This window comes from Morone saxatilis, unplaced genomic scaffold (assembly GCF_004916995.1).
Source record: "Morone saxatilis isolate NCDOM2014 unplaced genomic scaffold, NCSU_SB_2.0 Contig17, whole genome shotgun sequence".
Taxonomy (NCBI): Eukaryota; Metazoa; Chordata; class Actinopteri; family Moronidae; genus Morone; species Morone saxatilis.
Window position 1 is genome coordinate 21,339,522 of NW_023339729.1, and position 16,752 is coordinate 21,356,273.

General features: G+C 39.8%; 2 protein-coding genes across 2 annotated transcripts in view; both read right to left on the reverse strand.

The window, feature by feature from the left end:
- tmem192 (transmembrane protein 192) overlaps positions 1-4,808 on the reverse strand; it is a 10,374-nt gene extending 5,566 nt beyond the window's left edge. The window contains exons 1-4 of the mRNA XM_035660867.1: positions 4,664-4,808; positions 3,299-3,451; positions 2,319-2,580; positions 2,072-2,194 (exon numbers count right to left, since the gene is read on the reverse strand). Coding sequence (XP_035516760.1) covers positions 2,072-2,194; positions 2,319-2,580; positions 3,299-3,451; positions 4,664-4,693 — 568 coding nt within the window. The 5' untranslated portion in view covers positions 4,694-4,808. The remainder of the gene's footprint in view (positions 1-2,071; positions 2,195-2,318; positions 2,581-3,298; positions 3,452-4,663) is intronic.
- Positions 4,809-5,421: 613 nt separating this feature from the next.
- Positions 5,422-16,752, reverse strand: part of LOC118327555 (LIM and calponin homology domains-containing protein 1-like) — an 11,638-nt gene continuing 307 nt past the window's right edge. Inside the window, exons 2-20 of the mRNA XM_035660962.1 lie at positions 16,352-16,708; positions 15,889-16,233; positions 14,349-14,687; positions 14,056-14,094; positions 13,106-13,235; positions 12,841-12,998; positions 12,560-12,728; positions 12,092-12,466; positions 11,001-11,327; positions 9,719-9,821; positions 9,568-9,593; positions 9,257-9,370; positions 9,013-9,105; positions 8,722-8,914; positions 8,507-8,606; positions 8,199-8,273; positions 7,965-8,073; positions 7,617-7,719; positions 5,422-6,853 (exon numbers count right to left, since the gene is read on the reverse strand). Coding sequence (XP_035516855.1) covers positions 6,828-6,853; positions 7,617-7,719; positions 7,965-8,073; positions 8,199-8,273; positions 8,507-8,606; positions 8,722-8,914; positions 9,013-9,105; positions 9,257-9,370; positions 9,568-9,593; positions 9,719-9,821; positions 11,001-11,327; positions 12,092-12,466; positions 12,560-12,728; positions 12,841-12,998; positions 13,106-13,235; positions 14,056-14,094; positions 14,349-14,687; positions 15,889-16,233; positions 16,352-16,708 — 3,181 coding nt within the window. The 3' untranslated portion in view covers positions 5,422-6,827. The remainder of the gene's footprint in view (positions 6,854-7,616; positions 7,720-7,964; positions 8,074-8,198; positions 8,274-8,506; positions 8,607-8,721; positions 8,915-9,012; positions 9,106-9,256; positions 9,371-9,567; positions 9,594-9,718; positions 9,822-11,000; positions 11,328-12,091; positions 12,467-12,559; positions 12,729-12,840; positions 12,999-13,105; positions 13,236-14,055; positions 14,095-14,348; positions 14,688-15,888; positions 16,234-16,351; positions 16,709-16,752) is intronic.

Here is a 16,752-nt window from a genome sequence, read left to right on the forward strand (position 1 = left end):
TAATTGGCTACCAAATTGGAGAGAAAGGGGGATAAAATCTGATACAAATTTATGAAAACGGAAATTTGGGAACATAGGGCCGTATTTTGAAAAACTCTTAGAAATTTTTCAACCTCACAGTGGTGCTAGAAAGAAAAGTCAGAGGACCTCCGGAGTTACAGGGATTTCATCCTCTGCGGACCGATGAATGCTCTGTGCCACATTATGTGGAAATCCATCCATTAGTTGTTGAGATGTTTCAGTTATTACAGGCCAAATGCAGAACCCACACAGTCCTGATCCTAATGGGTGATACCACGGACAACCACAACCTGCATGTGAGAGGTCACCTGTTTTATTTGAAGCATGTGCAGAGAGCATGTCGGGGCTAATTATAAATGTCGCCACCAGTCAGCATTTCATTATACTTTGTGGTGTTTCTACATTTTCTAAGCATGAGAAATAGGATTTCTTTCACAAGGTGAGTTCTGACTCGTTAAATCAGTTAGTCATACATTTTTCATTCGTATGCATTAATTAAACATTTGGCAGTCGTTTTTTTTATTTAATCCAAACTTTAAATAGAAAAAACCTTTTGAATAAATATGATTCATCTGTGGCTACTTCATATTTGAGAAGAACATCCAAATAAACTATGCAAATGTATTTCACTGCTTATCCTACATGCTCTTGTCTCTTGGTTTCTCTATTCTCTCGAACGCTGTGACTTTTCACAGCCAATTAAATAAAAGGTTACAGTATGGGCAGTGTGTTCTGTTGTGTTGCAAAGTGATTGAATTCCCCTGGTCAGTTTTTGCAACTTAAGGGCATTTTAACAAAGCTAACAGAGACAGTGAGCCAGAGGGAGATCATTTTAAATTTAACCAATTAGTTCCCGACCTCAGCAGGAAAAATAAAGACAATAGATAGATATGTAAAGATAAGTACGGGTATCTCCCAACAAAGTCTGCATGGTGTTTGTATCAGAAGCAGAAAATCTGCAGAGAGAGAGAGATGATTAGAGAGAGAAGAGAGAGAGGGAGGACAGAGAGCTGAATGGTTGATTGTCATGCTGTCGAGTCTGAAAAGGGCAGGGCAGGTATTGTGATGCGAATGTGTTCAGATAGAGAGTGGGGGAAGTGTGTGTGTGTATATATAATGTAATCTACAGGGTGTGTCTCACCATATACCACCACTGATATTATTACCACTAGTGTAGCATAAATTAAACGATGCTGCATTGCTCACAAACTATTAAATGTGAACCAATTGGAGGAAATACTTTCAGAATTCAGCGACGTGTCCGGAAACTAGAGAAGCCTGCGAATGTGATGAAATTCCTAAAGAGGAAAATCAAGGGTGATTATATTTGAGCTTTTTTTTCGTACCTCCTGAAAGGCATGAAATGGTGCACTCAGACTTCACTGGTGCAGGTGAGTTGCCAGGTATAAGCAAGTAAAATTAACACATAGGAATTAGACAAATATCCCTCCATTAAAATGTGGGAACAAGAAGCAATGTCTTTATTACTAAGTGAGAAAGTAATAAAGATTTATACTGCTGCTGTTTCTACATTAATTATTTTCTACATTGCTGCCGAGTTATTGTTCAATATTATTCTATTGTTCTTTCTTTGAGTTGTTTTTTTTGACTGACATCATGGACTGTTTCACTCTTACTGCTCACAGAGCTTGTGTTAAACAGTATGATGACAATTAAAAGTAATTTAACTGAACTGAAAGTAAAGAAACTGACCACACTGGTTCCTGTTGTTCTTCTAGTTTTTTTTTCAGTTCCCTGTTTCCCTGTATTTCAGTTAAATGTTATTGCAAGGGACTCTTAGAGCGTGGGACATAAGGGGAAATTGATAGTATGTTAATATGTTGTATTAATGGTCATGTGGGTGTGGGTTGAAAACAAGGAGTTAAGGTTAGATGGACTGTTTTTCTCTTTTTTTGGGAGGAAACAGGCCTATGTGTGTGCAGTGAAAGTCTGTTATATACTATGCAACAAACATTAGTCAAATATATAAATATATCAATATATAATATATCAATCCCAGAGTTAAATTCCCTCCTCAAGATCACTTCACCTGTGTAATAGAGCAGACACGGCAACGCCACCAAGAGCTCCAACCCCAGGATGCTGAGCAGCATGTAGGTGTGCACAGTCAGTGATAACTGGGCAGCCAGGACAACCAGCAGCAGAACATTACCTGCACACAAACATACAGAAATACACATTCAACCTTTAATGTTACTGCCATCTTGTGGAGAACACTGACCTCTACATGTGCTGTAAACGGATTCATCGTGGCCCGACAACGTGTGCAGTTATACCTGCAGAGTGTACGGTGAGCGGGAGGTGCTTCAGTCCCTGCATCTGTCGGTAGAAGCGTAGGTATCCTCTGCTCCTGGCCCGGTTGTGGTGGTGCTGAGCACACCCAGTGAACAGCAGCACCAAAACCCATAAACACACCTTCCCAAACAGAATTACACTGTCACCTCGCACGTCACCCAAAATACTCATACACACCTGCTCTTGGCCAAATTTCAACACACACATTACCGCCACACACACTGACAACACAACGTACACAACCTGAAACACAGGAGAGAGGACTGGGAGTGAGACATATTATTATTATTATTATCACACGTAATAAAATTAAAATTAAAACATCACTGTGAGTAACCAGGTGAAGAGGGCAGATATGACGTAGTAGCCAGATTACTTGAAAAGTACTGTCATGAAATTAAAGTTTCTGCAGCTACCAATTAGTTTCTTGATTAATGGATTAGGTGTTTTTTGTACAAAATATCAGAAAATCAAAGAAAAAGCCCTTCACAGTTTCTAGAGTCCAAAGTTTTTAGCTTGTTTTACTCAATCAAACGTCCAAAATCCAAAGATCCTTAGTCATTAATGACATAAGACAGAGAAACGTAGCAAATGCTCCCACTGGAGGAAATAGTTGTCTATAAATTTTCAACTAATTAATGAATTAACTAACTAATCATCACAGCTCTAAAGTACGACCACAATGGAAATAAATACATTTGTAATATTCTCTGCATTTCATAAATATGTATATCACTCAGTCAGTGTAAAATATGATTTTAAATTTGGTTTAAACATTATATGTTTGGTTTTTTTGCAGACAAATCATAGTAATTTAGTTTCCCTAGCAAAATAACCCACAAGAGCTTTTTCTGTGTTAACTGTGTGAGAAACCGAATTTCCCTTTCACAAATTTCTAGATATTTACATATATATATAAAACAATGATGTGTGTGTGTTTGTAAATGTGTGTATATCATACATGCAGCAGAGACAGCAGGCCAGCGTGGCAGGGTGTTGGTACAGTCTGAAACTCTCTCCTGATGGCAGAGTGAAGGGCGTCAGCAGAGATCAGAGGTCCGTCCACCAAAGAGTCTTCATCGAGGCTCCGTGACATATCTACTGAGGGGCCGGCCTGGAGAAATGAACAATCAATCAATACAGACCAACTGGAAGGGAAAAACTCACAGATTACCGATATGGTGGCCGATAACAAGGTGAATAATTTAACATTTAAGATACATTGTCAAACAGTAAGAAAATAAATAATACAAATCTAATAAATAGCTAAACATCAGCACTGTAATATGATGACATATGATGATACTGCAACAATACCAACACGCCTGTGATCGATATTGGTTATTAAGTTAAACAGTAGGCCTGTCTTTGAAGGGGCTGCACAATTAACATCAATATTATCTAAATCGCAAGGTGACCAGGTGCAATATGCAAAATACAGGTATTGATGAAGGTAAAAGCAGCATTATAGTGAACTACTACTCTTGTGTACACATCTTGCTCTCCAAAATGTAAGTTTGTTTGGTACAAATACCAACAAATTTCACATAATCATCATGATTTTAACCGTTTTCTCAGTGAAAATCTAATTTGTGAGGCACAAATGATCATTAATCATATCGCAATAGTAAAATAATGGCAATATGATGCCATAACCATACTGCAGCCCTACTTAAATACAGATTAACTGATTGCAAAAACATAAAATTGACATGTAAATCTCTTAAAGATAAACTATTTATACTTTATTTTTATATACGTAAATATACATTTCAAATATCCTGCATCTACTATGTCACCTGGAGCACCATTTCTACATCTTACAGATGCATACTGGTCTATGGTAATGCACTGTATGTATTATTAACATTATTATTAATATTTATTTTCTTTTTGACTGCATTTTCTAGTGTTTTCCCTCCAGGAGGAACACATTTGTGACTAACAGTGATGTCAAACGAATCATCAAATAATAATAACTAATATAACAACATAAAATAATCATTAATTTACTGATGACATAATGAATATGCTGAGATATCTAATACTTGTGAGAGAAAGAGAAACTATAAATCCACAGGAAACAGCCGACAAACCACCAGATAACTCCCCGCAGATGTAGCTTTTATTTAATGCTACTAATCTCACTAATCTGATCGTTTATTAACAGATATCTGTCGTTGCACCACAGATATTAATACTTATATATACTAACATTATTACTGTTCTCTCTCTGTTATCATATCATACGCAGGCTAACTGCCACAGACGACCGCCGAGCCGTTGACATGGCAACCCGTTACCGTTGAACGACACAGGTACGTACTGTGTACAGCGAAGGTCCCTTTGAGTCCATGTTGTTTTGATGTCCGTGGTCGCTTTTGTAAACAATAAGTGTCAAAACAACAACAACAAACAACCGTTAGCTTTACATGCTACAAAAGGGGCGGGCAGGGCGAGTGTTTGGTGCACTTCCGGTTCCGGTTTCTGTTTGACTTTTGGTTCCTACCTCAATAAATCAGTGAAAATAAATCTTAAACTCATATTTAACAACCATACAATTAATATTTTAGTTATTTTTTTAAACTTATGTTACTATGTGTTGCTTTTATATATTTTATTATTTATTTTTCACATTTTATTTATCTTGCTCACCCTTTTTTTGCTTATGAATTATGTTTAATCATTAGACGATTTGATTTATTTCTACAGTTTAGATTTTCTTTTCACCTTTGTTTATATGTTAATATTTTCTAGGACATTTTTTTTATAAGGTAAGATAAGCTGCTCCTTTATTGATCCAGGAGAAATTCAAATCAGACACAGCAGCAAAGGGGACAACAAAGAATCACAAAATAAGAATATTATGAAGCATAATAGAAAATATAAAACTATGAGAATATTATAAGATATAAACTATACGACTATAATGAAAAATATATACACTACATGCAATAAAATATAACTAAAAAAACCAAACTTTACATGTGCGATTTAAAGTTAGTTTGAGAGGATTCATTTCTCTACCTGCCTACTTAAAGTGGATTTTAATGACGGGAAAATCAAGGGAAAAACCAGACAACATCCCATTTAAAATATTTTTATTGATAAAACATACACTTGCTATAAAAGACAATGAACTGAGCGCTCTATTCCTCTAAATAAAGAAGCCGCTGTAGAGGCGATGACACAGAGAGGACAGAGACGTTCAGCTCAGACTCTGGGGAGGCAACACTTGTGAAAGAGGCAGGCGAGGAGCGACTGGAGGACAATTGTGTACTGTCATAATACAGGGAGGGGAATAATTAACATGGAAGCAGCAAATCACTTTGTGTCATTGGTTTAGCTCATGGGAGGGAGTGGGAGAGAATAGCAGGTTATAAGGAAAAGGCTGATCCATTTAAAATGTGTTATTTTTTTGCTGGTATGGAACTGTTCTTCAAGTCAAACCACACACTGCATTCATACCTTTAATAAAATGCAATGATTTCTACACCACGCACACACACACACACAACACAATGTGCCGAGACCCTGAGGTCTGTGTGAGTGTGAAAATACTCCTGAACATAACTCTAAAGCCTCGCATTCATTACATAAGGCACTGATTCGGATGCAGTCAGTCTATGAGAACAAACAATGGCTAAAACATCCTAAAGGGAAAACATTTAAAATCCAGATAACAAGTACAATTAATAACATGCGTTCTCATTCCTGTAAAATGAATTATAAAGAAAAAAAAGCTTAAGTTAGCCAGACGCCCCAAAAAAATCAAAAAATATTATGATGATGTACAACGTATAAGAGGAAAGTTATAGTTCAACTGTTGGGAAGATTAAAAACCTACATCAAACTCACACTACTCCATCTGAGCAACACTCACAATAACTTATATATGTTCTTCTTTCATGCAAAACTGTAAACACAAAACCCCAAAAATGAACGAGAAGGTATGATGATGAGTAAGGCATTATAATGGTCAAGCTACTTCAGGTCATCCAACCCAAATCGCATCATTACATCACACTCAAAGCGAGCGGAGTCACATGATCGGTGCAGAAGCGGAGGATGATGAATCAAGATTTTTGATGTGTTGAAGACAGTAGTGTTAAGCTTTTAGTGGAACATGTTAAAGTTGTGATGGAGCAGGGCTTCGTTTTAGTGTCTTTACTGTGCTATGTATGGATGTGCAAAGGCTTAAACACACTGATTTCTTGATTAAATCCATGCTACACGTATTAAAAGAAGTGTATACATGTGTACAGTTAGGAAGCGCACACACACACACACACACTGTACTGTATGTGCGCGTGATGTTGTGTCACACGTCGGTCCAGTTTCACTCTCAGTAACGTCCATAAAGCTGTTTGTGCATTTCAGGAAAACAGAATATAAAAGAATATATTCCACGACGGGATTCGAGGTTCGAGGATTCGTCTCCGCCCACTCGCTGACGGTGGAGGGGGGGTGTCCAGTTCAAATGGAGGTCATCATAGTGTGGTGGGCTGACCTCTGCCTGCGTACAAACACAGGAAAATGTGTTAAAAATAGTTCCTACATGAAACTGTTCACAAGGTCTGAGGATTATCTTTATATATTCGAGAGAAGTTTGGATAATATCTCTAAACCTGTAATAAAAAAGTCCATGCTAAGACAATCTAGAAGAGTGGTTGTCACACCCTTTTCATTAATTTACCCCCTTTGAAATATTTAAAAACACCTATAAATAGAGGTACAATACAGCACTGCTCCATCAGTGTGATAAACTTAAATGCTACATTTCAAATGTTTAGGTCACTAAATGAATGGTCTTTTTAATAAGTTGCACTTACAATTCAGTGAGAAATATGTGATTGTGTTTCACTGAGGATCATTCTCAGTCACAGGCAGGCGACTGGTACAATTATTTTAGGAATTATATATCAAGTACCCCCTGCAGTACTCCAAAGCATCCCTAGAGGTACTCAGATCCTCATTTGACAAACACTGTTCTAGATGGATAAATATCACAACAGATAAGAGGAAAAATATGTATTTATGTGGTGAACTTTAAGGTCAGGACAGTTTAAAATATTTGTAATGTTTAGATTAGAGAAAGGGTCGGGGTTAGTATGTATTGGTGAGGATTAAGATCAGTGGTGGAAGTAATGATGTATTTGACCTAAAAGTAGCATTAACACTTTAAAATCTTGCGCACCCATCGTCTTTTTTAAGTAAATGACAGTTTAAGGGAGCGTCTCAGTCTCTGTGTGTATCTTTGTGTGTGCATCTGTTCTCACCCCGAGATGCAATATAGCACTCGTGACAGCTCAGCAGTCCGTTACGAATCCGTACGTCAGTCCCTGCAGTGGCGTCACCCAGCTGCCCCTTACACACTCCACACTGAGGAAGAGAAACACAGTTGACATAGTTTCAGTATCAAACGGTTAAATAGGTCTTACAAACACTAAAGATGAGGATTATCGAAAATAAAGTGTTTGCTTTTTACTCCTGAAATCAGCCACCTTTCTGTCTTTCTTTTTGTTACCTTGGAGATAATTGGGATGGAGTATGTGTGCTTTATTAAACATCTGAAAAACCTTTATACAGAAGCCAAATACTGCCGTGTACTAGAATATAAAAAGTACCTTGAAACACTGCATGTGGAAAAACAGTCCCAGTGTGTCGATGATCATAGCAGCTCCTTTTCCCAGTGGTTGAGAACAACCAGAGCACAGTCTCTTCCCACTAACACACCTACACACACAAGAGGAGGAGAAAAACAATTCGGATACAAGCTCTACTCTTCCCACATTAAAGCCTCTGCGCTCCATTAAACAGTGCTACCTAATTACGGGGATGTTGTGTGCTAGCGTCGTTACCTGCTGGGTGAGGGAGGCTGAGGGCCTGAAGGGGAGGACTGCTCTTTGCTTGTTACAGCATCATGTGATTCAGACCTATGGTTAAAAAGACATGTCTCGGTGAAGTCACATTGTTGCTGTTTATACATAAGAGAAGTAAAGAAAATGTGTATTTTTCAGTGCATTTGATCAGCGAACAAGCAAGCAGAACATTATTTTATCATGTGAAATAAGAAGAATAACAGAAAGAGCAACTTCATTCAGGATTAAAATGCAGCAATATGAGAAACTAAAGACACTAACACAGACTCAAAGCATCCTTAACATACCTTTTAACGATATTTGACTGGTTTAGCTGAAGGTTGCGGTCCAGAGAGGACGTCTTCCACAGCTCTTGTTTTTTTGAAGGTTCACCATCACATGCTGAGTCTACAAAAAATAGATCATAAAATAAAACTTTTGTCACAGAAACTCTGAGGAATACAAGTCTGAACTGAGCTGTGGACACCTCCTGAATACCAGTGTGTATTTCTGTGCATCTTACCCTGGAAGAAATGCAGCTTCGATGCATGTTGATCCTCGTTCCCTGTGGAGCTTCTTTGGCCGTTTTGCTGAAGGGGAACATTTCCTGCTTCTGTCCTGTTGCTTTCTGGAGCTGAAGAAGTTGTCCCTGTCTGGACTGACTGCTGGTATTGTGGATTGAGGGGTGTCACCGTCTCCTCTAGAATCCTTTGCTCCTGGAAGATTTACACACAATATAAAACACATTAAACATACAAAATAGGCCAGTAATGCTTTTGATTTCATGTGTTCATCTGTGTGTGTGTGATTGTACCTCTTCATGGTGCTTTCTCTCCTCCTCCTCCACCTCTAGCTGTGCCTTCTCCCACTCCTTCTTCAGCTTCTCCTGTTCTTTCTGGTATTGCTCCTGCAGAGGAACATTGCACATGTTAATCTCTGTTTGCAGAACAAAGCACACATATATATATACACACATATATAAACACACACACATCCAGTACATCCTGTGCCAGCACATTCATGGAGCCATGCACATAAACACCATTCCACCAGTGTACCTGTAGGAGGCGCTCCTGCTCTTGTTGCCAACTTTCCAGGCGTTTACGCTCCTCATTGGGGTCCCAGACCCAGTGATTAACACGTTTAGCCAAGTTCAACATGGGGGTCTCAATCTACCCAGACCCGACCAACATTTACACGAACACACACATGTATAAAGGACAGAAAGAGAGGAAAGGTGAGAGGACAAGTCTGACTACAGCGACTACAGTGACCACTGGAGACGAAGGGTCAGGACGGGGTCAAATTTAGGAATGAAGGAGAAACAGAAAAAAAACAAGCTGGAGTTGAGCTGCCTGGAGATACTCACAGTCACACTGCTCTCCTCAAGCCCCTCTGTGGCAGAGACAGAAACACACACACATCAAATTTACATCTGCTAAAAGAAATTATACAGAATATCAGCATGATGCTGAAAACTTTATTTATTTTTAGTCACATTTTTGTTTGTTTGTTTTTACCTGTGACAGTTGGAGAATATTCTTGCATGCTGTTTGGCGATGTAGCTGGCGGAGCCTTTGTTTCCACCACTGGTTTCTCAGATAACCCCACAGTACCATTGACCTGAAAGTACAATATTCAACTAAATGAGTAAAACATTAACTGGAAACTGGATCTGTAATTCTTTTGTATCTGTATATACACGTTTATTAAAAAAGTAATGGACCATGCTGGTGTTTTTGAATGTTGTAGCCAGTTTATTACTTTTTTTCCTCAATAGGAAATTAATAATCTTATCTTATGTGCACAGCATGTAAATATTGTTCATATAAGCTCATCCAGGTTCATGTTGAAAGTCTTTTTATTTGTGTGTGTTTGTCTTTAAATTGTGGAAGGAAGAATATTGGATTGGAAACTGGAGTTTATTGTCCAAAATAAACCATATTATATGGTAATAGTGTGTTTTTTCTTCAGGCAGTTGCTGGCTTCAGTCGTCATGTAAATGCAATATTAAAATCAACGTGAAGAGAATGGAAACTTGTTTTACATAGGTCATCCATCGCTGTGAACAGCTGAAGAGTGTTTCAGGTCATGTTTCTCCACTGAGAGGTTCAGCTTCTACCTTCTTTAAGACGACATTCAGTTCCCCAACGAAGACTAAACCCACAATAAAACCTTCTTTTGGAGGTAAAAATGCAACATCTGAGCTGCACTGAATGTACTTTTTATTTTATTTTCTTAATGTCTTTCGTACGCTTTGTCTGAACTGTACATTGTGTTTATTGCTTTTGCAGTTCAGCGTCGAAGATAAATTTCCCCACGGGCACATTAAAGTATACTCTATTCTCTTCTCTCTCATTTCGATTTGTGTTCTCACTTTGTGGCAATAAAGAGGAAAGAATGATTTCTTGGGGGAGACATTCCTCTGTGTTGGTGTCAAGTATTTTCAAGACTGGAGTCAGCTGCTGAACTGCAACTTTTTAAGGCACCGAAACTCACAATATCCTTTTTTTTTAAGAGCAGCCACGTTTGCTTTCGGTTTGTCCCCTGGGTTGATTTTCCACGGCTCACAAAACAGCTCATGACTGATTAGAATCAACAGCTGACGCTCGTGTCTCAGGTGTCAAGGCTTTCCATAAACACTTGAATGCACAAGGTTGGAAAATACTTGACAACATTCATACAAAACCATCTAAAAACCAAAGCTATCCTTTTGAAAAAGGTCAGGAGTAATGTAATGCATTATTTTGTATTAACTGGACTAACCGACATTAACCCAGGTATGGTCACTTGTCATATTACCTGTCCATTGCTTTGGACATCCGGTTGATGTGGCTCTACAAGAGTCTGTGTGAGCTCTGTCACAATAGTTGTTGTGATGATACAGTTTCGGCCTCCAATCAGGGAGCTGATGACAGAGCCAGAAGACGCGGTCGGTTTTTCTATCTGTGGAGGCGGCATCTGCTCCGACTCCTGATTGTTCGCAGCCTGCTCGGAGGGGAAATCTTTCTCCGTCTGTTTGGAGGGAACGTCTTTGATCTCCTGTGGCGAGTGCTGAGCAGAGGTAGGCGGAGGGGAAACAGATAAATCCTCCGTCGCCTCTCCGTTCACTCGCACCAACCCGTCCATCTGAAGGGACACACGCAGAGAAATCAGGATCAGAGGGAGAGTTTGGATTTGAATATTTTTCTCATTTAGTGAGAGTCACACACACTCATATACTCTCGTGTGTCTGAGGGCAGTCTGAAGATAAAACTATAGCCTTGCCTAGTTGAGTTGATGTTGTGGCTCCTACCAAAGCACCTCTTCTAACCAAAAAACATTTTGATTAATTAAATTTGTCTTAATAAGTATCTTTAAAAATGAATACAAAGTTCTCCCACTTTTTTTTTAGGAGCAAAGTTTGAATTTGTTTATCCACAAAATTGCAAACAATGCAAACCAACACTGATTACAGAACATATGAAATAAAATGAAAAAATAAAAACAGATAAAGGGAGGGAGCGTGAGCGGCAAGCAGAATATCCAAATATCTGAGAATTAGTATGGAAGTATAAAATTAAACATATCTGAATTCATCCAATGTGTAAAGAGAGTTTTTGTTTTGTTACCAGAGGTTTAGTCTTGAAAGATTTCTTTGTCAACAGAGAAATGATACACATTAATATCTGAATCAGTTTGGAGAAGCACAAAGATGTATTTCTCCTTTTTGGAGGAGTTGATACTTGTTTCCACGGACACATTATCCAACACACCTTCAAACTGCATGCAGAGAACAAAAAGCAGCATCCGTATCACTGAGTGAGAAGTTAAAATGTTTAACTTCCTAAATATAGTATCAGAAGTATCAGATGGTGCCGACTGGTACGACCGAGTGACCTGGGAGAACTCACCTTGACAGGTTTGTGTCCAGACTGTGTGGTCCTCGGCTGGCAGTAGGGCTTGGCTGCCAGCAGGGGGACGGGTCTGGGTGATACAGGTGAAGGGGAGGGGAGTGTGTGTACAGGCTGGGGGGTGTGAGGCTGCACAACCTGAGGCGGTTTGGTTTGAGGCTTTGCATCTTCAGGAATCGGTGCTTTCTGTTGTGCGGTTGGAGACTCTGTCGGTTTGGACTGAGGTTCATGAAGGTGTAGAGACTGAGGTGGCACATTTTCTGAGTCTGTGACCGGGGTCAGGGGACTTCCAGGTGTGGGGGAGCCGGAGGAAACTGGAAGTGACGTCTCCTGTTGAGCAGTTGTCTCTGTCTCCACCTCCTCAGGTTTCAGCACCTGGTCCGTTATAACAGTTGGTTCTGGTTTGTGCGGAGGTTCTGATGTTATAGAGTCATTGATAGGTGATGTCGTTTCGTGCTCTTTGTCTACCTGATTTGGTTCCTGTTTGGGTTTTGAAGTGGATCTGGGCAGTTTTAGGCTGTCCAGTGTTGCGTCACTGATTGTAAAGCGAAGAGCGTAACGCTGTAAAACCATGGCGGCTTCCTCTGGAGTCGCTGCATTCCTGTACGCTTTACACAACTCTGCTTCTCTGCGCTCCCTAGAAAAGAAAAGAAAGTTAAAGCATTTGATGTCTAGGTATTGTTTTTGATATTGTATGCTACTTATTGTACATTCTGTCTGAGAGATCAAGGGCTCAATATCATTCTTACTTCTCCTCCACGATCTCTTTGTAGGTCTTGATGCTTTTCCTTTTGCTGGCCTCACTTCTCTCCTCCTTCATCCTTTTCTCCATCCTCTTCCTCTCTTCCTCTTTCTTGATCAGTTCTTGTGACGCACTGCGACGCCGATTCTTCCAGCGAGCCAGGTCCTGTCACAGGTTCACAGGTATATATAATATATACAGTATAATATAGGTCTTCTTTTATTTAAATAGACACTACACGCCCTCTTACTCTACTGAAATTAGTCTCTTACGTCTTGCCAGTGGTCCTCATCTTCCAGAAAGCTGTTGTACTGTTCATGCATGCGCTCATGTCGTGATTGGCTCAGTGGTGGTAAGTGTCCCACCTCTTCCTCATTGAGAATGTCACTCATGCTCACACTCCTATAGAGGAAAAAGACAATATAATCTTGGATAAGTTACTGAATCACTTGACCCAGCATATTCACTTTGTCCAACTTGGTTCTAGAAAACAGCAAATATTTCATTTTAAGCCATTCAGTGTTTACGTCAGTCACTTCAGTGACTATTTCAAACACAGAATTTAAAAAATATACACTGTAATCTAAACAAGTGATACACATTCGATGATCAAAAAGAACAAGGAGGAAGAAAAACCTTCCCCGCTTTTACAAAATGTGTAAATGACATAAACAAAAATGGTCTGCCAGCAATTGCAACCTATTTCTACAAGATATGATCACAACGTAAGACATACATATACACAACCAGTAAAAGTCCACTAAATGTAAATATTACATCATCATCATTATTTTTCCTGTATATAGTGGATTTATAGTAGTTGTGTATGTGATGTCCCACACCTAACACACTAATTAACCACACTAAACTAATCACAGAGCAAATAAACAAGCAACTGAACAAACATAACTAATTTATTTTGGCAAGCAAAACACATTAATGAAACTTAATAATAGTGTGTTAGTTGAGTAGTTATTATTAGTGTGTGTACTTCGATGGTTACATGTAACTGTTTTTAATTAAAAAAGTGCAAATCAGAATCACATTAAAAGTAACTTTAAAGAAAAGCAAAACCTTGACGTTAGTAAAGATGTGATAATGACAGAAATGAGAATAATGTGGTGTATATATTTCTGAACTTTACTCTTGAAATCAAACGTGCACAGCATGTAAGTATTGTTATCATGCATAAGCTCATCCAGGTTCACGTCGAAAGACTTACTCAGCGTCCTCAGACATAAAAGCAACTCGCCGGCTCATCCTAAAACAATAACAGAATAAAGTGAATGAGAGGAAAGACTAGTGAGGGAATGGGTAGCAGGGTGTTATTGTCAGGCTTCGTTCGGGAAGCTCTACTTAGGAACTTGTCATCATTGTAGCAAAAACAAACAATAGGCAGTAATCTTTTGGCTCTCGTTCAATCCCGTTCTCCGATATTAAGAGAAATGAATGCGGGCTGGATGAATGGCAGAGATAAAGCTGAGACATGCAGAAAGAGTTCAGCGGGCGGCTCACATCATGGGAGGCAGATCGTCATCCAGCCAGAAGGGTTTTTTTTGTGGTTCCTCATTCACATCCCTCTTTCTCTCCTCCACCTTTTCCTCAACTCTTTCCTCCACACTCTGCTTCACCAACTCTGCCTCCACTTTACAAGTAACAGCAGGATTGGGTGGAGGGCTGAGCGATGGAGAGGAGAGGGGCTCAGTTACATCTGTGACTGAGGTGTTAGGCTTTTTCATGTCTCCCTCTTGCTTTCCATCCTCCTCCTGCCTCTCCCTCGGCCCTGCACACTTCGGGAGGGTCGGGGCTTTGGACAGCGGGGTCTGAGGTTCTGCTGCCACGGTAACACTGCTGCTAAAATTCAGTAACAAAGCCAAGATTACCAGAGAAATACAGACTGAATCACAGAGAACAAAAGACAGCAGCTGATCTGCTCTCGGTTTGCTGCAACCTCGAACCATGTTGCACTTCTGAACACTAGTGGTTTCTATCACAAATATATTAGTGGGGAGCCAGAAACAGAAAGAGTCAGATCACCCAAATAACAAAAAATATATTTTCTTACTTACATCTGATGGTATCTAGTCATGCAGATAGTTGAGGTTTTAACTGCTGAGGTTGTGAGATATCAGCAATGTCTCTATGATTTGTGCTTCCACCCAATACAGTGGAGGTGAAGAGAATTTTATTTGTGGTGCTCAAAACGTTGAAAAATGACATTTATAAAGTTCAAAGGTTTATAAAGTTTTGGCTTGATACTACTAACTGGAGGTATGCCCATTTATTTTGATCCGTGATTTCCTACAAATTTCCTTGGAAGTTTCTTGGAAAGAACAGTGTAATTTGGTAATAAGTACATAGCACATGAACTGAACATCCAAAAATGTTGAATTTGTCTTCAGAAAAACATACAGTTAATTTTATTATACCTATAATTTGTATCAAAACTTAAGGAAATGATTGTACATTAAATAAAAGCTTTTTTTTGTTTTTATTTATCATTATTATTATTATATTATTAAGTTATTTGGGCAAACTTACTCAGGAATTTCAAATGCGAGAGAGTAGAGCAGCAGCTGTTTTGCTCCTCAGTGATTCAGCAGTAATTTACATTTTAAATACAAAGATAACAGCCAAATGCTCCATTCTCTGTGAAACCGGACAACCAACGTCATGCCAAACTAAACAAAAGTTAAACCTCAACAGCAACAAGAAAAAAGGGCCAGATAACTCCAAACCAAGCACAAACTTTGCCAAGTCATATGAGAACCAAGAATTCAACCACAACAGCAAATCAAAGTCGCCGAGTCCTTTTAATATACAAGTAATACAAACGAAACCACATCAGGCATCCAGCTGCAGGCACTCACACATGCTAGAACCAAAACAACAACCCAGGCAATTTAAACTATAAATCATTCACAGTTTTTAATGTTAGTACCGCGGGCAATATAACTTGTTGTCAACGTAATTAAACCTTCATCTTCGCCAGTAAAATATGCTTTGTTAGTTGCAGTAGTTGACCAACACCACAACCTCAAACACAGTAAAATACCTTTCACTAGCCGTCTTCTCTGTGAGTTTAGGTCTGCTGTGCAGCGGCTTCATTGGAGACACTGGGGCGACGGTATATTTAACTGACCCAGGTACCGGCAGGAACTGGTTGATGGACTGATTTGTTTTGACCGCACTCGGTTTGTGGAATGATCCGGTCCTTCGAGCCATCATATCATCCTTCTCCAGGTCAGGCACGGGCTCGTTTTCGTCATACTCCTCCTCATCCTCGTCATATTCGCGCTCGCTGTGAGACATTGCTCGGACCGCGGTCGTGGCGGGGTGTGGTTGAGGCGTTTCCATGGAAACTCTGGGTTGCTGTTGCTCCACTCTATGAGAGAAAGTCCTGTAATTCAAAATGACTAAACACCAAGCTGAAGGATTTCTTTGAGGATGCAAATCACACCGAGCGTATTAGTCCGTCCTCATAGTGTTAAGACAGTTCCACACAAATCTCAGCCCACCTGACGTTCTGTATCTTGCTCCTCTCTGCCTGCACTTCCCTTTTGCTCCACGGAGCAGCGTCAGTGGTGACCTCCCCTGGTGTGCATCGTTTGGTGGCGGGCAGAGGCAGGAAACGGTTGTAAGTCACTGTGGCAGTGCTTTGTTTATGGAAAACTCCTGTCCTCCTCGCCATCATGTCATCCTTTTGAAGATCTGGGATTCTCTCCCCGTCCTCCTCCTCCTCTTCCTCTGTTCTCCGTTCATACTGAGCCAGACGCGCATCCAGCTCAGCGGGAGTAGGAGGGGTTTCAGGGGTCCAGGGTGGGAGGTCAGCAGTGGGAGGGGTAGTTTGATCGAGGTCAGCTCCATCTACCTGGCTGTGAGAGCATCACATAAAGCTCAAACCGCAGCAACAACGATG